The sequence below is a fragment of the Vigna unguiculata genome, chromosome 9, assembly GCF_004118075.2.
Source record: "Vigna unguiculata cultivar IT97K-499-35 chromosome 9, ASM411807v1, whole genome shotgun sequence".
Lineage (NCBI taxonomy): Eukaryota > Viridiplantae > Streptophyta > Magnoliopsida > Fabales > Fabaceae > Vigna > Vigna unguiculata.
In genome coordinates this window covers 11,346,930-11,368,828 of record NC_040287.1, presented here as the reverse complement: position 1 = coordinate 11,368,828, position 21,899 = coordinate 11,346,930, and the positions used below count along the sequence as shown (strand labels likewise).

General features: G+C 33.7%; 1 protein-coding gene across 2 annotated transcripts in view; it reads left to right on the top strand.

Moving 5' to 3' along the window:
- Positions 1-20,852, top strand: part of LOC114195970 (serine/threonine-protein kinase ATM) — a 77,384-nt gene extending 56,532 nt beyond the window's left edge. The window contains exons 53-78 of one of the 2 annotated variants that reach the window (XM_028086425.1): positions 66-188; positions 316-480; positions 1,077-1,175; positions 2,221-2,372; positions 2,473-2,674; positions 3,646-3,693; positions 3,759-3,842; positions 7,949-8,032; positions 10,624-10,704; positions 10,798-10,887; positions 10,968-11,030; positions 11,266-11,406; positions 11,492-11,548; positions 11,685-11,744; positions 12,918-13,012; positions 13,104-13,212; positions 14,775-14,864; positions 17,837-17,916; positions 18,224-18,302; positions 18,908-18,954; positions 19,032-19,131; positions 19,468-19,599; positions 19,681-19,815; positions 19,902-19,967; positions 20,263-20,406; positions 20,606-20,852. In XM_028086425.1, the coding sequence (XP_027942226.1) occupies positions 66-188; positions 316-480; positions 1,077-1,175; positions 2,221-2,372; positions 2,473-2,674; positions 3,646-3,693; positions 3,759-3,842; positions 7,949-8,032; positions 10,624-10,704; positions 10,798-10,887; positions 10,968-11,030; positions 11,266-11,406; positions 11,492-11,548; positions 11,685-11,744; positions 12,918-13,012; positions 13,104-13,212; positions 14,775-14,864; positions 17,837-17,916; positions 18,224-18,302; positions 18,908-18,954; positions 19,032-19,131; positions 19,468-19,599; positions 19,681-19,815; positions 19,902-19,967; positions 20,263-20,406; positions 20,606-20,683 (2,604 nt within the window). In that variant the 3' untranslated portion in view covers positions 20,684-20,852. Of the gene's footprint in view, positions 1-65; positions 189-315; positions 481-1,076; positions 1,176-2,220; positions 2,373-2,472; positions 2,675-3,645; positions 3,694-3,758; positions 3,843-7,948; positions 8,033-10,623; positions 10,705-10,797; positions 10,888-10,967; positions 11,031-11,265; positions 11,407-11,491; positions 11,549-11,684; positions 11,745-12,917; positions 13,013-13,103; positions 13,213-14,774; positions 14,865-17,836; positions 17,917-18,223; positions 18,303-18,907; positions 18,955-19,031; positions 19,132-19,467; positions 19,600-19,680; positions 19,816-19,901; positions 19,968-20,262; positions 20,407-20,605 lie in introns of those variants that run through there. The other variant, XR_003606605.1, reaches the window with a different exon arrangement.
- The last annotated feature ends 1,047 nt before the right edge of the window (positions 20,853-21,899 follow it).

Below are 21,899 nucleotides of genomic sequence, written 5' to 3'. Positions count from 1 at the left end.
ACTTATATTATATATATTTATTTAACTGAATAAAATTTGTGAAGCCTCCCTCTTATCTTCAACAGATGCTTTATCATCTTGGCATGGCTTGGGATTTACGCTGGAGAACTAGTGAAGATAATACCACAAAGTTTTTCCTACTGAAGCCAAACAATTCTTCTGAGCCTATGATTCCTTCCATTGAGCAGGTGTATAGTGTACCTCTGTCCTTCATGGAAGAACCTTTGTTTTCTTCACTCCGCAAAATATATTATGATATTCAGACAGTGATTATTATCAGCATTGAAGCTTAGAACTATTTTTAATGCTTACTAGTTGTCATGGCTGGATATGGAGTGGTGCTCAATTTTGCAAAGGACACAATTACATATGAATTTGCTAGAACCATTTATAGCATTTCGTCGAGTTCTACTTCAAATTTTAAGCTCTAGAGACTGTGTGCTGCAACATCTTCTGCAGTCTGCCACCACACTTCGCAAGGTATATCGTTACTGCTACTTTTAAAGATAGATACATAGATTTTCCCTTCTCTTGTAAATAACCTTTCTTATTTGCAGAGGTCTGGGCCTTGGGTTCTTGATCTCTTGTATTCTATGTATATATTTAGATAGACATTTCAGAGTTACTGAGTTAATAATATAGTTTTCAATTCTCTATTTCCATTCTGCTATCTCATCTTTCCATTCTGCTATCTCATCTTTCCATTGACTCTATCAGTTAGAGAGAGAAAAAAAATCTATTCCTTAGGATGTTTCAAACACTTAAAGCTTTTAGGAGATTTGGTACTTGACATGTTATTAAAACATAGAACCTCTTTACAAAGTGATAAGGGATTCAATCCTTGGCTCAACCATGGTAACTGAAATTATTTAAACGCATAAAGTGGCCTGTACATTGTTTATTTACACTTCAAGCTTCAGAGCTTTTTGTGTAAAAGGATATGTTGATGTAAAATTATTATTGGGTCTCAATCTAACAACCTAAAATTTTAGGAAGGTTGGGCTATTATAATTTTCTAGAAACCATGAACCTAATTTATTGTTAATTTTTCATTATATGTTATTTCTATTTTTCAGGGATGTAGGTTCTCTCAAGCAGCTTCTGCTCTGCAGGAGTTTAAACTCCTTTCTGTTGAAACCAAAGGGCAAAGCTCATCCTTATATTGGCTTGGACGGGTAAGGGGGATGCTACGATGTTATGTGTGTCGATATCTGGAGATAGACAGTACTGGTGTTTTCCTCAATGTCAATTTTGAAAGCAATAATTTTGATTGTTTTCCATGGACTAACAGACAAATTCAATGAGCCAGCCCATCTAGAAATGAAGACCAAGTTAAAAATATGATTATATGTTAAACTATTAGTATGTTTTGTATTAAACAACTTAAAATACAGTTGAATTTAAAATGTAGAGGAATAGAATTGCTGAAATTCCAATTCTTTAGTTTAGAAAACCATTTGTGTTCACAATCCCTTAAGAAGTCAAATTTTCATCAATTACTAGAAGCATTACATATGAACTTTGTTCATGCTAAAGCAAAATGATGTTGGTACTCATTAGCTGTAACAAGATGCGAACCTGAACTTTGGTGATTATAGGAGTTAATGGTAGAGCCAAGTTTGCAGAGTGTCCATCATGTCTGCATGTATGATAAAGTAGAGTAAGACAGGGAGAACTGTGAATTTGAAAAAGGAGGGATTAGGGCAGCAGAGGGGGATTGCTGAGATGGCACACATAAGGAAAAGTTGGGAGGATTCCACAATTTTTTCTGTTATCAAATACCCTGTTTTGGTTGCAAATCATGTATAAAATTCAACTAAAGTAAAACATTCTCTACTCTAGTTCTCGTTTATACTTATTGTTGTGCTATGTTTTTCATAACACCTGATTTGCTTGGCAGAATTGAATTGGTTGGCATTAACATATGCATGTTTGCTTCTGATTCTTGCTTTGCCGATTCTCACCACTAATCACTATATTTATGTATATATATAGTGATTAGGGGATCTAGTCGATGGCCTGTCTCTTTTTTTTTGGAGTGGGCCCACATTGGCCAACACATCTCTGGATATATTCAGTCTATTCAGATTGTAAGGAATTCTGTTAGCTGCCACATGAGTAATAACTGTTTCCACTCTTATTACCATGAATTCTAACACTTACAAAGTTGTAGTATTATTGTCATCAACCTTGCCGAGTAATTTACTATTTGGGTTGCAGCTTGAAGAAGCAAAGCTTTTCCGTGCTCAAGGTCAAAATGTGATGGCTATCAACCTTGCAATGTATATATCACAGAATTATCGCTCTAATGAGGAGGCTTCCGATGCATTTCGATTGGTTGGGAAGTGGCTGGCAGAAACTAGATCTAGCAAGTTATAGAAGAAAACTGAATTCTGTTTAATGTTTTAATAATATGCTCTCTCTTGATGCTCACTTTGGTGTTATTTTCCCTGTTTTGCTGTGAAATTGCAGCTCGAGAACAATTTTGGAGAAATATTTGAAACCTGCAGTCTCTATTGCCGAGAATGTGAATGCTACAGCTAAGAATGCCATGAAAAGGAAATGTCAGACTCATTTTCATCTTGCACACTATGCTGATGCTCTATTTAGAAGCCATGAAGAAAGACTTAACTCGAATGAATGGCAAGCAGCAATGCGTTTAAGAAAGCATAAGGTACCTAATTGATTGGTTTGAATGTGGCAAGCATGAGGTAATAGGGATTATGGATGACACTTGTTTGGGTTTCCTTATTTTGTATTTTTTTAGGAATTATGATTAATGCTTGTTGAGGTTTCTGCATTTTCTATTTTTCTAGATTCTTATATCCTTGTACACTGATAAGATTCGCTGTGTGTGCATATATCCATGTGAAATGGAATTGTGAGTAGTTGCTATGTATTCTATTAATCCCTGGAATATTGGGATTCAAATGCGTTTAAGAAAGCCTAAGGTACCTAATTGATTGATTATAATATGTGTATTAAATTTTGAGAAAAGTAAGATAAGAAAAGGCAATGTAACAGCATGAATTTGATGAATCTGATATTAAAAACATAAATTAGTTATACAATATAGAGTGTTCTGAGTCGTTTTAAATAGACTCTGATAAAGAAAGAGAAGGCAGCAGTTATTGAGAGTTACCAAGACAAAGGAACTGCCATAACTTGCCAAAAACAACAACTACCTAAGGATACCTAAGAAGAGCAGTAAATAAACTATCACAATCAGTACAGTACATAATGTAGATTAAGACAAGCCTAATATAGTACATAACGTAAAATGAGGGAAACTTAATACAAGTCTAATAATGTGCCAAGCGTAAGATAACGGGAGTTATGAGAGTACTGTCTGTTGAGGGTTCTGTATTTTCTTTTTTACTAGATTCTTATTTCCTTGTACACTCTGATCCGGTTTGTTGTGTGTCTATATCTGTGAAAGGAATATTGACTAGTAGCTATATATTCATCTAATCCCTGGAATATTGAGATTCAAATGTGCAATGGAGTACTTATAATTTGTAATGTGAATAATTCATCCTAATCCCTGAAAGGTGAAATATTGGGATTCAGGTATGCAATGAATTAAATACAAATTAAAAAGATGCAATCTAATCCCTCACAAAATTTGTATTTTTGATTCTGCAGACAATAGAGTTGGAAGCACTCATAAAAAGGTTAAGAAGTTCAACAAAGGTAATTAACATATTTTTTTTCTTACTTCTTCATTCTCTGATGCTCTAACTCAGTATATAATTTAGGGGGAGAAAATCGACTACTCAATGAAAATACAAGAATTGCAAAAGCAAGTAGCAATGGACAAGGAAGAAGCCCAGAAATTGCTGGTATTTATTTTGTTTGGCGAGTAATTGTTATGAAAAATTGTTGTTGAGTTAGAAAGAGATATGACCAATCTATCTATGTAACTAATACTTCTAAGATACTTTAGGTTACTAAAAGAGATATTATAATCATTATTCTACCAGTGTAGAGATTTGCATAAACCCTCTTTGTACTGATATACAATTGAATTAATGCAATTTCAGTTTCAGTTACAGTTTTAGATTTAGTTAATTTACAATTATTAGGTGGTTATATTGTGCTGAGTGTGTCTTGTGGAATTTATTTTCTTTAGAGTTTCTTAAGAAGAATCATGTTTATGTGCATTCGCAAGTGTTGAATAAACCAGATCTTGCATTAATTTTCGTGTTTATGTTCATTTCTCTCAAAATCTAATATGTTGTGAGAGAAAGAAGCATGTTGACCGGAGGGCATGGCAGGAGGATGGAAGCTATCATATCAAAGTAGTATCTCCTGCTTTTTGGTCAACCCTTGCTTGGTTTAGTTTCCACACTTGGTTTAACTTGGTTCAAGTGAAACAAGTCATTGTAGTTTGTGATCCTTCATACAAAGACGTTTTTGAAGATGCAAAAGGAAATTACCAAGAGGAACTCAAATTTGCACTGTCAGTAAAAGAAACACAGGTTTCTTTTAACAATTTCTATCAGGCTGTTGATCCGAGCTTTGAGCTTGTTTGCATTCATTATTCTGTGAGACCTTTTGTGTTATCAAGAAACGTGAGAAAAGTCCTTACAGATAGTCCTCACAAAAAGGGTTATTATTTTGAAAGACCTTTTGTTTAGTTTTAACTTGGTGCCCAATGAAGGCTACAATCAATAGGCAAACAATGAACCATTTGTTGTTAAAACACTGGACAGAAAAACACCATGGGAGATGCTGACCCGTCAGGATATTAAACTTGAGTTGCTGAGGAAAAGTTTTGAACTTGTAAAATGAGGTCTTGAAGTTACCCATGATGTGTCCATTGTTGAGCACCTTAAGCATCCTGTTTATATCACTGAAGAGGTCTTGACAACTTAAATCTAGGCCAGGACTTTCCAAAAGGGATGTTACAGAGAAGAGGGAGAGATGTGTTATGACTGTGCAAAAGTACAGAAAATTACGTGTAGTATATTGTCATTGAAAAAGAGTTACTATGTTTTGTTCACATCAGAACAAATAGACAAAAAAGAAAATGTAGTTATTGACGTTTATAAAACAGTGTAACCTTCTAATAACTACAAATAATTGAAAACAAAGAGTATAGAGTATAGAAATAAAATCTAATTTAGTTTTGTCAATAGTGTTTGTATCTGTTGGAAGTCTCACATCGACTAAAGATAAGGCAATTTCATAGTATATAAATGGGTTGCAAACCTCACCTTACAAGCCAGTTTTGTGGGGTTGAGTTGGGCTTAAAATCCAACATGGTATTAGAGTTAGATTTAAAAAGCCTATCCTAGCAATATTTCTTGAACATTCTGTTTCACCCGCTATCGGGCCGCTAATAGATCACCCATTTCTAGACTCATGCACGAGATGTATTTATCTCGGCGTGAGGGAGGTGTGTTGGAAGTCTGACATCGACTAGAGATAGGGAAATTTCATAGTATATAAGTAAGGTGTAAACCTCACCTTACAAGCCGGTTTTGTGGGGTTGAATTAGGCTTAAAATCCACATTTTTAATAGTATCCATAAAAGTTCAATAGAAAATTGTGCTAAACTGCGGTACTCAACTTCAATACTTGATCGAGCAACGACAAGTTTGTGAGACCACCGTGGATGAGTTTTATCTTGCTCCACAATCTGTTTTAGAAAGTTTGAATGCTATTTTGGACCACAAAGTTGACATGTCCACCATCTTTGGCTAGTAAGCAAAGCACTAGAGTAATCTCAACAAGTGTTGGTGTAATGGCAAGAGGGTGGGTCCGAAGTGGCCATGTGGGAAGACATTTTTACCATTGAAGATCGATTTTCTGGATTCAACCTTGGGGCTAAGGTTGTTCAAGTGGTGGGTATTGTTCGGCAGGGAAATAATAAGAAAGAGTACAATGTGTATTATAGAAGGAAATTTAGAAATAAAAGTGAGTTATATGGATACTTGATTTGGGGAGTTTTGACAAAGAAAAAATGTAGGGATGCCATGAAAGTGGAGATGGATGCATTGGAAAAGAATACTTGGGAAATTCTTAACAAACCCAAAGGGAAGAATATTGTTAACTGCAAATGGATATTCATAGTAAAATATAATGTTGATGGGTCTATTGAAAAGTACAAGGCAAGGTTGATTCTAAAGGATACACTCAAGCTTATGGAATAGTCTACTAGGAGACTTTTGCACCAGTTGCTAAGATGAATACTGCCTGTCACTTTCATTGAAAACTTTTACAATATAATGTTAAAAATGCATTTCTCCTTGGAGACCTAGAAGAAGAAATTTACATGAATATTTCACTTGGGTTTGAAGAAGACAAAAATAAAGTGTGCAGATTGCGGGAGGCTCTTTATGGACTGAAACAATTCCTTGGATACAATCAAAGTCAAGGAGATCACATTTTGTTATTAAACATTTAGGGAAAGAGGGGGTATTATGTTGATGATATTATAGTGATTGGAAATGATGAAATAGAGAAGGAAGAATTGAGATAGTGACTAGTCCATGAATTTGAACTAAAAGAACTTGGAAGATTATAATGGTTTTTACATATTGAATATATAACTGATTTTTTGGCAAAAATTTAGAAAATTGGGTGCAACCAATGTCAACTCCAATGGATCCCAATCACAAGTTATAAAAAGCTGAAGAGGAATTAGCAATAGATAAAAAGATGTATCAGAGCCTGGTTAGAGGATTGATATGTTTGGCTCGCACACGACTTGACACGGTTCATTCAATGAGTGTCATCAGTCAGTATATGCATGAACAAAAGAAATCTCTTCAAGCTACTTATAGAATTCTACATTACTTGAAGGGTAACCCTTGAAAGGGAATTTTGTTCAAAAGAAATGGAAGACAAAATCTTGAAGCATCCACTGATGTAGATCATGCAAGTTCTCTTATTGATAGAAGATCAACAGCTGCATATTGTACTTTCCTTGATGAGAACTTACATGGAGAAGCAAAAAACAAAATGTGGTTGCAAGATCAACCGTGGAATTAGAATTCAGGTCCATGGCATAAGGGCTATGCAAGTTATTATGGATACAAATTATCTTATATAAAGATTAATTTTGAGGGACCCATGAATATCTAGTGTGATAATAAGTCAAGAATAGACATTACACATCATCTTATTCAGCATGATAGAACAAAACATATAGCATTAAGGAAACATTATAAGAATATTTAGTATGCATGTTAGACATTTTGTCCAAGCAACATGTGGTTGATATGCTGACGAAAGGACTGAATACCTCAGCCTCCCATAATCTCATAACTATGTTTGGAATGGAGGATATTTATTCCTTAGCTTGAGAAGGGAAGTTGAAATATAGGTGTAAATATTGAACATTTAGTATACAATAAATATAGATTGGTTGGATAATAAATATAGATTTGTGTTTTAGAAATCCCTAAAATTAAGGGATTGGGATTTGGAGATTATTTGCTAGATTTGCTCTAGATTTAGAGTCGTTATGTTTGGAGTTTACATTGTTTATTTCAAGAGATTTATTTCATTTTATTAAGATGTCGTTTTTCCTTTACATAACAATGTATTGTTTCTTTTTGAGTTCAAGAAAAGTAATTCCACAATTATTGCTGACTGGCTACACATTTTTTCACAATTGAATTAATATGATAAAAATCCTTTTTCACGCATATCTAGACTCTTCTCAAGTGTTAGGAAGGAACATCTATATATGATTATGTGTGCAACTAAATGAAAAGGTTTGATAAATAGAGTTAAACTTTTCAAATTGTAAAATAATCCCCAATTAAATTGATAAATAAACTTCTCTTGTGAAATGTTATATTAAATGCTCTATTTTAATTCAAAAGAATTAATAGTTTCCTATTGATAAATAATTGTAGTTTAACTTATACTTATCCCAACCCTTTACGTACAATGTGGTAAATGTAAGTCTTTATTTTTCCTTTCAAAATGGCAGGATGATCGGGACAATTTTCTTAGCCTAGCATTGGAGGGATATAAACAGTGTTTAGTCATTGGTGACAAGTATGATGTGAGAGTGGTATGTAATTCTTCTTACTTTCCTTCACTACTTACAATTTGTTGAATGTATGCTTAAATGCTTTTTATTGAACTTATCATCTTATAGTTGTGTCTATCTTTATTGTAACAAAAGATGTTTATTTCATAATTTCTTATTTTTAACATATTAATTTTAGAATTATTTCTAAATAATTCGTTTCCTTGTTTTTTTCATATTACTGCTTTCCAGTAATAACTAGACTATAATTAACTGGACAACTTAAATACATTTTCTAATTGATGGAACTCGGAAAATTAACTCAAAGGAACAATATAAACATTATTAGAGAGGGAAGAAGGAAGACTATGAGACTTGCATGCTATTAGCAGGATATTAAGTGCACTACTAGAAGTGATGGATGAAACAGGCTGCTGTGTAGCAGGATCATATAGGACAAGAGAATTAGAGGGTTGAAAATTGGTATTGCCTCAATAAAAGAAAAAATATTTAAGACAAATTTGACATTGAAGGTTGGCATATCGACGAACACAACCACAGCTGCGAACAGACCTAGCATCACCATGTGGGGAACCCCCACGTGAGAAAGGACCACGAGCAAATGATCTGGTGGAAGAAGAATTGGATGAGGGCATGATATTAATGAACAAATGGAGGAAAAAGCTTTGATTGATGTTGATTGGCACGAGATTCATGAAGGAGGTAGTAAAGCCTCAACCTCAGTAATTGGAGGAGTCTCAAAATTTGCTTCAAGAATAGCATCAACATGTTCATCTGGTTTAATAGGGCAACCAATGCCAGCACGGTCATCAACCATAGATTTAATATGACCCAAGTATTCTTTCATGGTTTTGTTCTCATGGGTTTGGGCACGAAGATTAGTATGCAACTACCGTGCATGGGCTTTCATTTGGTCACAAACTTGATAGGAATGAACTGCACCAAGTACCCGAGATAAAATTCCCTTGGACAAAGTAGATTGAAGCCACATGAGTAAATTGATCCTGAACCTCCCATTCTTCATGAACAAAATTAAGAACACCATTGTCACGGTGAGAGAAAGTGTGGGGGAATGACAGAATTAACCATAAACCTATGAAGATAATTGGTGTCATCAAGGTTTTACGCAACTGATTGCGAAAAAAAAGGGGTTAGGAGATGGGTGGGAAGAAGACATCATAAACACGTAACCCCAGGATCAAGATCTTGCTCTTGATACCATATTAGAAATAGAAGTACAGTAAAATATTTATTTGTATTGTGGAAAATGTTGATTACAATTGTTCAACATAAAACAGAAGCACATGAGTCTATATTAAATAAACTCTGAACCAGAAAGGAACTGCCATAACTTACAAAACACCACAGAAACAGCCTAAAACAGAAAATAAACTTAGTCTTTAAATTACATAACAGAAAAAGAGACCAATTAACTACAAGTCTAATATTTAATGATAGGTTCACCCTCCTTCCAAAGGAGATAATTGGTGTCATCAATTTTTCTGCAACTGAGTGTGTAAAGAAGGGGTTAGGGGATGGGTGGGAAGAAGAAATAGACATCATAAGCGAGTAACCAGGATCAGTAACCTGATCTAGATACCATATTAGGTTTTGAGAATTGTGGAAACAGGAAATAAAGTAACAATGTGGGAAATTGTGAATTGGATGTTCTGATGTTTATTGATATAACACAAACAGAAACACTTGAGTCTATTTTAAGTAGACTCTAAAGAAAAAAGAGAAAGACAACAGTTATTGAAGTTACCAAAACAAAGGAACTACCTAAAGGCAAGATAAGAAATTAAAATATAATCGGTTTTGATGGAGCTCTTGAGCTAGAGACAATTTGTAATTCAGCTGGTGAGCTCCAAGAAGAAGAATTGAAAGAAGCTAAACCAGAGCAGATTGAAGCAGGACACAACGCTCCTGATATTACAGTGCTTTATTGCAGAGCAACAGAAAAAACAGGTTAATTTCATTAGGAAACTAAGTGCACTCCTGTTGAGATTGCTTATGAACAATCTCTACCACCTTTGGCCAGTTTTTATATTAGAGGAAACATATGTAGAAGTGGTGGTACTAGATCTCATGGAAGGGTATGAAGATCTCAAGCAAATTAAATTTCTAAAGTTCAACCTTGAGGACAAGGTTGTTCCAGCAGAGGAGAGTAATGTTAGGCAGGGAAGTAATGATAGGGTTAGGAAGAAATTTAATGACAGGGGGAGACTTTCTTGGAAAGTCTATATATTCTTATCTTTGGGATGTTCAGGGGCAATTTTATGGAGTTGATGTTTGAGACAGGGAGAACCCTGTGAGAAAGGAAAGCAATTATCCTTTTGAAGTTGTTGTTAGTTGGATATTGTTCCATATGTAGTTAGATATCTTTATCTTCAGTTTCTTTATTATTATTCTTTATGTGTATTTTGGACTTAGCCCGTATTTCCTTTATGTTATTATTCTTTATTATTCTCTGCTACTAATGCAGGAGTAGAATATGTAATTAGCATGATTGTTATTTAATAATATATTGTTTTTATTCCCTCATTATTCAAGTCATTCCTAATATCTGTCCTTGTCAATATGATTTCTTTAACGTGTTTACTTGCTTTCAGGTGTTTCGCATTGTTTCCCTGTGGTTCAGTCTCTCCTCACAAAAAGAAGTTGTAAATAGCATGCTTAGCACAATTGATGAGGTATAAACCTTTTCAATTTATATGGCCGTTAACCAAATCTTAAGATTGTTTTTGTTGGCTTTCTATGTTGATTCCATTTGAATCTGTTCGTAGGTTCAATCTTTCAAATTTATACCTTTAGTATATCAAATTGCCTCTAGAATGGGTAACACAAAGGATGGTCATGGACATCTCAATTTCCAGGTTCTGGCTTATCCAAATCTATATGCATTAATTATTCCTCATGTATATTTTCTTATTTAATATGGACATGGAATATACAGTTTGCATTGGTTTCTCTTGTGAAGAAAATGGCCATTGATCATCCATATCATACGATACTTCAAGTAAGTAGTACCTTTATCCATTATTAGGCAATGATTTATGTGCTGATACAATTTTTTTTATTATTTTCAATAGTAAAAAAATTTCGATTAAGGGAAAACATTAATGAACCATGGTTTTTTTTTTTTTGGCTTTACTTCGATGTGAAATTCTTTTGTGGCAGTTTTTGAATTTGTTTTACAAGCATAACTGTAATTCAATGAGGAAAAAATATTTTCATATCTATTCTCTATGTAGCTTTTGGCTCTGGCAAACGGTGACCGTATCAAGGACAAACAACGTAGTAAAAGTTCATTTGTGGTTGATATCGACAAAAAGCTTGCAGCGGAAAATCTTCTAAATGAGTTGTCATCTTATCATCGAGCTATCATTCTTCAAGTAACATCACTTTTTGTATTCTATATTTTCGTTTATAGTTCCAATTAGCAATCAATTACCTTCAAACCGTTTGTTGCATATGTAGATGAAACAAATGGTGGAGATTTATATCAGACTTGCTGAGATGGAAACAAAGAGAGAGGTGAGATATTTTTATATGCTTCGTATCCATTCTTTCTTATGTCCACGAATGCATTTGAAGCTATTTCTATCATTTGCTTGCCTAGTAACCTGAAAATATTAAGTTTTACAGCCTTCTGATTGGATTATTTATGCAGGATACAAATAAAAAGGTGACACTACCAAGGGACTTGCGTAGTCTGCCGATGCTAGAACTTGTAAGTAGTTTGCTAAATTTATGTGATAATGAAGCATATTGGTTGATGAACTGACTGAATGGTGGTTTTTTGGGGACAACTGTCAGAACCATGTTGCTCATTATGTGACTTTTGGGATTTTAACAAAAATATTTCCAAAAATACTGAAGTTCTATTTTTTGCTTAAAATAAAATTTTATTACATTTGAAAAATAATACAAATGTTATGACGTTTATTGTAGGGTAAACAACATATATAATTACATAGCAAATTATAAATATTTTGTCAAACCAAAATATTAATCGGATATAAGAGGTGGTGAAAAAAATAAGTATAAAGCTTGAAACATGTGTGTAATATTCTGGTGAGTATATTTATATATTGCTTTGTAATGTAAATCACATCATAATAACACGTGTTGATTGAAAAGGTGAACTGTTCTAAGATTTTGGATTATGGTATATTTGATAATGTTGGTGATTGTGGTATCAAGTGCGCAGGAGTAAACAACCACTGAATACACATGGAAGAAAGAACAGAAAAACAGATTGAGAAAAGACTTCTCTTTATACTGGACTAGTGTGCTGGGTGACTACAGAATTGCCGTCATCAGAAAAAAAAAATATGAAAGATTCACTCAGAGAATTGCAACAAACACTCTAAGATAGTTGACACAATAACCAATTCCTCAGTAACTTTAAAAAAAAAAAATTATCAGAAAATATCTTCAAATTGCTGGACGACTTCAGCAAGTGCCCAACATAAGAAAAAGATTTGAAGGCATAAACTCATAATATTTAGAAACTTCAAATAGGAAGTTATATTTTTGAATGAAAACAGATATGCTTAGGCATCACTGTACTAGCTACAAGACCAATCAGGTTGGCACTCTTATATGTAACAATCAGTTGCAGCATATCTAAATATTATTAAAAAATATAAATAAACAAAACAACAAAGTTGGTGGTCTTACCAAACCCAATAAGAAAATCTAAAATTAGGAAGACCAGAACGGTCACTAAAAAAAGTCATAGTGCAGAAGATTTTTATTTATATAGGTCTTTCTTCGGTAGAATTTGTGTCTGCCTGTGTATACACTCCCTGAATGTTTGGTTGTGTATATTTACATGAGCAATTGTGCATACATTGTCAACAGCTAAACTTTTAAATTTGCATGTACTTCGGACATTTAGGTACCTGTAGTGACGGCTACAATATCAATTGATCATAGTTGTCAGTATCATGAAGGCACTTTTCCTTACTTCAAAGGACTATCAGATTCAGTTATGTAAGTATCAAACATTTATAGCATTTAGACAGAACTTTTTTAGGATGCAAAATTTGATGCATCAATCTACTTTGTTCTGGTTTGTGTTCAGGATAATGAATGGTATAAATGCTCCAAAAGTGGTTGAATGCTTTGGTTCTGATGGCTGCAGATATCGACAACTAGCAAAATCTGGAAATGATGACCTGAGACAGGATGCTGTATGAATTCTTTTAACTTATGCCTTATCATTTGTAATTGCTGAAGTTGTGCCAAATTATTTATGTGTCCATGTTAAGAATAAAATTCACATCTGAAGTTTATTAGACAAATTTATGTATCAAAATCTTTAAATATATTTTTTGTTCTTGTTTAGTCATGTGATATATATATCAACGGTCCTAATTTTGCCTTTCGAGCGGAAATGTTTTGGCATATTGCTAACACTACGGATTAAAACCAAAATTTATTAATTATGGGGACTACACCAAATTTTAGATAGAGAAACCAATACCCAAGTCATACATTCTATTTTAACAAACTGATTCATTATTTTAACAAACTGATTAATAAAAAAGAATGGTATTGCATCACTGTATAGGTTGCAATCCTAAGCAGGATAGCATTACAATATGTACCAATCATATGCAACCTTCTTAATACAATTAATAGAAAAAAGAAATACTAAGGTGGGGCAACCAATCGAAAACCCATTAAGAGAATCTGAGATGTAGGTAACCACATCAATGCCTACAAAATTCAGAGACAACACAAGGAAGCACTCTATTCCACCCAGTAAAAAGTTAATGTTCTAAAGCTAAACTATCCGCATACTTAATTCCTTCTCATTTATGCTATTCCAAATTTAGTATGAGAAAAAGCATATAGCATCATAGGCTACCACCAATTACTCCAATTCCCATTGGGATGTATATTTGTCTTAATTGTTGATGTGTCCAGCCGTTGTGGTTATTAGATGCTTTGGAGTCAGGTCCATAATCTAACTGCAAAAGAAATTAAAAATAAATAATTAGTAGTGTTAGAAGTGGAGTTTAAGCCTAACTCAATCCCACAAAACCGGCTTGTAAGGTAAGATTTGCATTCCAGTTATATATTATAAAATTGTCTTATCTATAGTCGATGTGGGACTTCTACCACACCCCCTGACGCCAACACACCTGTCATGCCGAAGTATATACATCTCATGCGTGAGACTAGAAATTAATGGGTGATCCGTTAGCGGGCCGATAGCAGGTGGAACAAAATGTCCAAGAAATCTCGCTAGGATAAGCTTTTTTTTATAAACAATGGCTTTGATACTATGTTAGAAGTGGAGTTTAAGCCTAACTCAACCCCACAAAACCAGCTCGTAAGGTGAGGTTTGCACTCCAGTTATATACTATGAAATTGTCTTATCTCTGGTCGATATGAGACTTCCAACAAGTAGTTTCAAAATCATTGTAGCATTGAGGAGAAAATCATATCACATATACTCCACATTTCCCAAGTAGTTCATCCGTAGGCAACTAACCATGTAGCAATTTTTATAGAATGAAAGTTTTAGATGTCTATCTCTATCTGGCAAACCATTTTGGCTTGTCCATAGAATGAAAGTTTTAGATGTCTATCTATTTCGGTATATATTATTAGTCATGGCATAATAAATGTTATCACTTCCTTTATTTACAGTTTTCTTCAAGGGAATTTGCACCTTCTAAGGAATCTTATTTTGCTCATATGTGTTGCTTATTTTGATGGTTACATAACTAGTGATTTCTTGTAGGTGATGGAGCAATTCTTTGGTTTAGTCAACACATTCCTTAGGAACCATCAAGATACACGGAAAAGAAGGTTAGGAGTACGGACCTACAAGGTATATTCTTTTGTTTTAAAGTTCTTGGCCTTTGGTGCTGGTGAATTTCATTAGTTTTTCATTACTTATGACTTAGAATTGCCTATACAATACCATACACGGGGTCAAATTCCAATTGTGACTCACACTACTAATCCTCAAGTATCATCTCCTGCTCCAACTACCCCTCCATCCACACCTACACCTGAACTTCCTTTTGCGATACGAAAAAGTACTCATTCCTCTCGTAATTGGAACTCTCTCTATGTTTTTACCATTAATTATGATCGTTTGTCTCCATCCTATTTCTCCTTTGTTTCTTCTTTGGATTCTATGTCTATTCCTAAGAGTACAGTTGAAGCCATGGTTGATCTCGGCTGGCGTCAGGCAATGGTAGAGATGGTAGCCTTACATTCTAATGGCAGATGGGAACTTGTTCCTTTACCTCTTGGCAAGCAAATTGTTGGTTGTCATTGGTTTTATACAGTGAAAATTGGACCAAAGGGTATATACAGATTTTTTGTCTAGATTATGGGTACACCTTTTCTCCTTTGGCCAAATTAACTTTCGTTCGTCTCTTTCTGGCTGTGGCTGCTACTCATCATTAACATCTTCATCAGCTAGATATTAAAAAATGCATTCTTACATGGTGAATTGTAGGAAGAAGTTTATATGGAACAACCCCTTGGTTTCCATGCTCTTGGTGATTCTCGTCTTATCTATAAGTGTTGAATATAGAGAAAATAGAGATTAATCTTCCTTATATTTATAATAGAGAGAGGTACAACTAAAAAGAGTAACTAAAAATAAATAAAGTAAATAGAAGATATTGTTTGATATTGTGATTAACAATATCTAACAATATCTGAACAACACTAAGCTTCAACGGTCTCTCTATGGTTGGATGCAATCTCTTCGGACTTGGTTTGGTCGTTTCAGTTCTGTCTTAATTCAGTTTGGCATGACCAGGTGTGAGGCTAATCACTCTGTCTTCTACTACCATTCCTCTTCTCGCAAGTGCATTGACCTTGTTGTTTATGTTGATGACAATGTCATCACGCGTGATGATGAGCTTGGAATTCAACAAATCAAAGAGCACCTTTCACAGCAATTTCATACTAAAGAATTGGGCCCTCTCAAATATTTGGACCAGGTGTGAGGCTAATCACTTGTCTTCTACTACCATTCCCCTTCTGGCAAGTGCATTTACCTTGTTTATGTTGATGACATTGTCATCACGGGTGATGATGAGCCTGAAATTTGACAACTCAAAGAGCACCTCTCACAACAATTTCATTGTAAAGATTTGGGTCCTCTCAAGTATTTCTTAGGCATTGAAGTTGTTCAATCTGCTCCTGGAATTGTCATTAATCAACATAAGTGTTAGAATATAATCAGCGGTTACAAATTTCTAGGAAATCAACCGTTACATAATCTCATAAATTAGGGTGATTGATTCCATATGATTATGAGTCTTTATTGTAATTGATTCTATTCAATAGTATAAGTACATGTTGTGTGGTTTGCATTAGACACACAATACATTCAAAACATATACAATTCTATAGTAAGTATGCCCTAGACATTCTTACTGAAACTGCTATGCTTGACTGTCGTTCTTGTGATACACCTATAGATCCCAATATCAAGCTTCTTCCGGGTCAGGAGGAGCCATTCTTAGAAAGATATTGTTGCCTGGTAGGCAGACTTAAATATCTCACCATCACCAAACCCGACATCACTTTCGTGGTTAGTGTGGTAAGCCAATTTCTAAATGCTCCTTATGATAGCCAATGAGATGCTATGACACGTATTTTTGATACATAAAAAAGGCTCCAGGACAAGGATTATTGTATGAAGACAAAGGCAGTACTAAGATCACTTGTTACTCTGATGCGGATCGGGCAGAATCACCATCAGATAGAAGATCCACTTTTGGGTGTTGTGTTCTTATCGGAGGTAATGTTATCTCATGGAAAAGCAAGAAGCAAAATATAGTTGCCAGATCTAGTGCAAAAGCAGAATATCGTGCTATGGCAGCAGCCACTTATGAGTTTACGTGGCTTAGGCAACTACTACTACATTTAAAAATAGGGGATATCCATGAAACAAAGCTTACTTGTGACAATCAAGCTGCACTTCACATTGTATCAAATTCGGTCTTCCATGAAAGAATCAAACACATTGAAATTGATTGTCACTTTGTTAGAGAAAAGGTGCTCTCTGGAGAAATCACTACTGGTTTTTTCAAATCTAGCAATCAGCTAGCTGGCTTATTCACCAAGTCCCTTAGAGGCCTTTGGATTGAGTACATTTGTAACAAGCTTGGTCCATATGACATATATGTTCCAGCTTGAGGGGGAGTGTTAGCATATAATCAGCGGTTATAAATTTCTAAGAAATCAACTGTTACATAATCTCGAAAATTAGGATGATTGATTCCATATTATTATGTGCCTTTATTGTAATGATTCTATTCAATAGTATAACTACATATTGTGTGCTCTACGTTATACACACAATACATTCAGAACATATACAATTCTATACTATGTATGGCATTAATCTCTCTTGTATAGAAAATACACACAGGGTATTGGATTTATAATAGAAGAAATATGGGCTAAGCCCAAAGTACAAATAAGCAATAATAACAAAGTAATTAAAGATAAAGATAAGATATCTATCTAATAATCTAATATATCAAACAATATGCTTCTAACTGCGTGTAGGAATTTTTCTAGGCCTGAAAAATAAAATGTTGCTCTAAATTTTTTTTCTGCCTGAAAAATCAAAAAAGAACATCTATTACATCCATTTTTTTCTTTGTTGGTTGTAAACATTTATAAACTTAACTCCGGAGAGGGATATATTTGAGGCTATATGTAATTATTTTTATTTTAGAATTTCTATATTGTACTATTGTTTTGAAGTTATGGCAGGAGGAGACGAAACTTAAAATGCTTGAGAGTTTTCACATTTTTATGAAACAGGTTGTTCCTTTTACTCCAAGTGCTGGTGTTCTTGAGTGGGTTAATGGAACTCTTCCTCTCGGTGAATACCTTATAGGGAGGTCAGTCAAAGAAAGACAAGTTTTGCTACACAATTCCTTGTTCTTTTCATCTATGAAGTAACTGATTCATGTTTTGAACCAACTATCCCAAAAGCTATTTGATGGAAGTATATGAATGGTTTTATATTTCCCCTTCTATCAAAACCCCTTTGGGCATGAAAGATGGACAATGCACTATTTATCCTACCTTTGCTAAAGTATGACATTTATTAGGGAACATGGATCAATATCTAAACCATATGGTCATAGACTAATACTATTATGCCATGAATGGCTTTATATCTAACAGTCTTTCTTGAACTTTCAGCATGAGAAATGGAGGTGCTCATGGTCGCTATGGAATGGGAGACTGGTCATTCCTTAAATGCCGAGAGCACATGGCAAATGTAAGAAAATAATATTTAAGTAATTGTGTGAACTTAGTAATGTTATATTGTTTGTTTCATAGGTTTCTAAAGTTATGACAATTTGAATTTATATTTGAAAAAAAAATTGAGGTTTACTATAAAATATAAAATTAGGACCTAAATTTGAATCCTACATAACTGGGCTGTAAGGTGAATATCCGAACTTCATAATTTCTATTTAAATAATGCCTATAGTCAATGTAGGACTAAACACACTCCCCCTTTAAGCTGTTATTAAGTCAGCCCAGCCAAGGGTGATTGCAATTGAGGCAATCTTCAAACAATATCAATTATAGTTTGTATTGAAATCGGTGAAGCTGTACTTTAGGTAATAATGTTGGGGATCTTATAGTGCTTATGCATTATCGAGTGAAATTCATTTTCAAATTCTTCACTATCGTTTTACTTATTCAACTATTAAACTATGCATTGTCAAATTGAATGCAAACCAAAACAAATTGAAAATACAGACTGATAGCATAAATATATATATATAAAAAAAATAAAAAAATAAAACTTTATTTTATACCTTTTCTTTTCTGATGTCAAATAGATTAATACTACGTTTGATGTTTGCTTGATAGGAGAGGGACAAGCGCAAAGCATTCCAGGAAGTTTGCAATAATTTCAGGTGTCTTTCCTTTCCTTATCTTCTAGAGGACTCAAATCATGTCATCCGCTTCTTTGCTTAATCATTTTTTCATGCAGGCCTGTTATGCATTACTTTTTCTTGGAGAGATTTTTACAGCCAGCTGAGTGGTTTGAAAAGAGACTTGCGTATTCTCGAAGTGTTGCTGCTAGTTCTATGGTAATAGCATTCTACTTTCCCATGCGTGCTTATTTTTTTCAATATAAGGAATCCGGTGTGCCTGTTGAAGGTTTTATACTTTTATCCCCAATTTTGAAGGAATATATCTACGGTTCTGCGATAGTGCAAGCATGTTGAAATGAATACTACTGACTTCTGATCTAGCCGTTCATATGTTGCCCACTCATATGATCACGATCCACCATTATATATGATTTCAGTTTTATTTTAAAATAGCCTTTTAATATTTTTTTTTATTGTCTGGAAATCACCAAAATCTCATCTACATTAATGTATTACAATCCTTGGTACATTTATTAGTTGATTCATATTCAGGTTGGCTATATCGTTGGCCTTGGAGATCGACATTCGATGAATATTTTAATTGATCAGGCAACTGCAGAGGTTGTTCACATAGATCTTGGTGTTGCTTTTGAACAAGGCTTGATGCTTAAAACCCCAGAACGGGTGTGTACTTTATAGTCCTTCAATTATGCACTTATTCCATAGTTCATCTGGATTGTTGTTATCACCTGTAACTGCTGGCAGGTTCCCTTTAGGCTTACAAGAGACATAATTGATGGAATGGGTGTAACCGGAGTAGAGGGGGTTTTTCGAAGATGTTGTGAGGAAACACTGTCTGTCATGCGGACTAACAAAGAAGCACTGCTAACGATTGTTGAAGTAATCACACTGCTGTCAATTTTTTGTTGTGTGAATCGAACTTTCATTTCTATAATCTCTTCCTAAAAGATGAGTGTCCTCTGCAGGTTTTTATACACGATCCTCTTTATAAGTGGGCTTTATCTCCTCTGAAAGCTTTGCAGCGTCAAAAGGTACAGTGTCTGCAGGTTTTTAGACTCTCTCATGTTATTTTCTTTATTTAAATAAATGTTCAGCATCTCATGAGTGTTCGTTGATCGTGGATAAATTAGCACTTATCATAAATTGTCGAAATAAGTATATAACAGGAATGCGAACGTAAATTAGCACTTAGCATAATGAAGTGGATATTCTTTTGGGTTCTCAATAATGTTGCTGATTGTAAATATATTAAACTTGTGTTACTTGATTTACATAATAAGGACTACAAGGAAATAAGGATGATTACCTTTTTCCTTTTCTCCACAGGATTTGGATGATGATTTTGATACAAGTTTGGAGGAACCACAAAATGATTACCAAGGAAATAAGGATGCTACACGTGCCCTTCTACGAGTGAAGCAAAAGCTGGATGGGTATGAAGATGGTGAAATGCGTAGCATCCATGGGCAGGTATTTTTGTTAAGTTGGAAAGATAAAACATATCAAAATGACTGGTGTTATGCTTTAAGAGTTTAACCTGTTATGTACATTGAGCATTCATATGCGACCACTCATACCATACAGATACATCCATCTAACTGGAGAATATAGTTTTTCAATTTCCATCCCATGAAAAAAAAATAATTATGGTTGGTACCTTTACTTGCAGGTGCAACAACTCATTCAAGATGCCATTGACTCTGAACGATTATGTCAAATGTTTCCTGGTTGGGGAGCTTGGTTGTAATTGACACCCTTCTTTATATCCCTTGAGACCCAATGATCTACTTCGTTGGACTTGTCCTCAATTTGTATAGTGGGACCAGTTTCTGTCCCTAATGAAATTTTGATTGGTGAGTTGTAAAATGGTTGTGTTAAAAACAACTTTGCTAGAAAATATCTCTTATTCATAATAAGTGGTGGTGTTCTTAGTTTTTATTGCTGATGAAATTTGTTAATTTTGGGGTAGAAAATAAACAGATTAGTTCGCCTTGTTTCACAATACAATGTTTATTATACGATTGTGTAAGAACCCGTTAAAATATAACTTCAAACTACATTTTCATATTATGCAATTAAATTTTGCTATCACAAACCTGCCCTAAATTACCGTGATACACTATCAAATATTTAAATCTTTAACAAGGCATAAGATGTGTGTTAGTAGGATTTAAAATATTATTTTCTACGTAATGGTCATTTCTTAACAATTTTTAATTAAATGAAATAGAAAAAATTAGACAAAATGAGAAAATTCTAAGGGAATATATTTTTTACGCTCCCCCGGAATGTATTATTTTATATTACACAACATAGAATGCACAATTTCAGATGCATTCCATGTTTCATAATTCATATTTTTGTTAAATATTTTTGTATAAATTTAATTTTTATATTATTATAATATTTTTTAAAAATTTATATTTTTATTAAATTTTTTATTTAAGGTTACAATTAGTTTAAAATTAGAACAAAAATTTTAAGAAGAGAATATTTCATTGATCTAAAATTTTAAGAGGTTTAAGTTACATGTGATTTTTAAAATTTTGATATGTTAAAAAGTGTAGAGTAAAACCATTATTTTATGTAATTATGTAATTTTTAACCTTTTAAACATTATAATATTTATAAAAATTAAATTGGTCTCAATTTAAAGGGGGATAAAATTGTTTTAATTAAAAAAAATTGTAAGTAAATAAAATGAAAATAATGAATATAGGAACCAAATTTAATATAAAACATTAATTCTGAGATGTGGTATGTTGTTGGGTTGACAACATTTTACAAAATTAAAAAAAATCAAAAAATAACACGTGGTTGTCAGTTAATTACTGTTGATCATTTATATGGTGTTAGTAAAAAAGAACTAAATTGAATAAAATTGACGAAAATTAGAACTTGGTTGAATAAAAAAATATTATGACTAAATTGACAAAATTGAACGAAATAGGAACCAAAATATG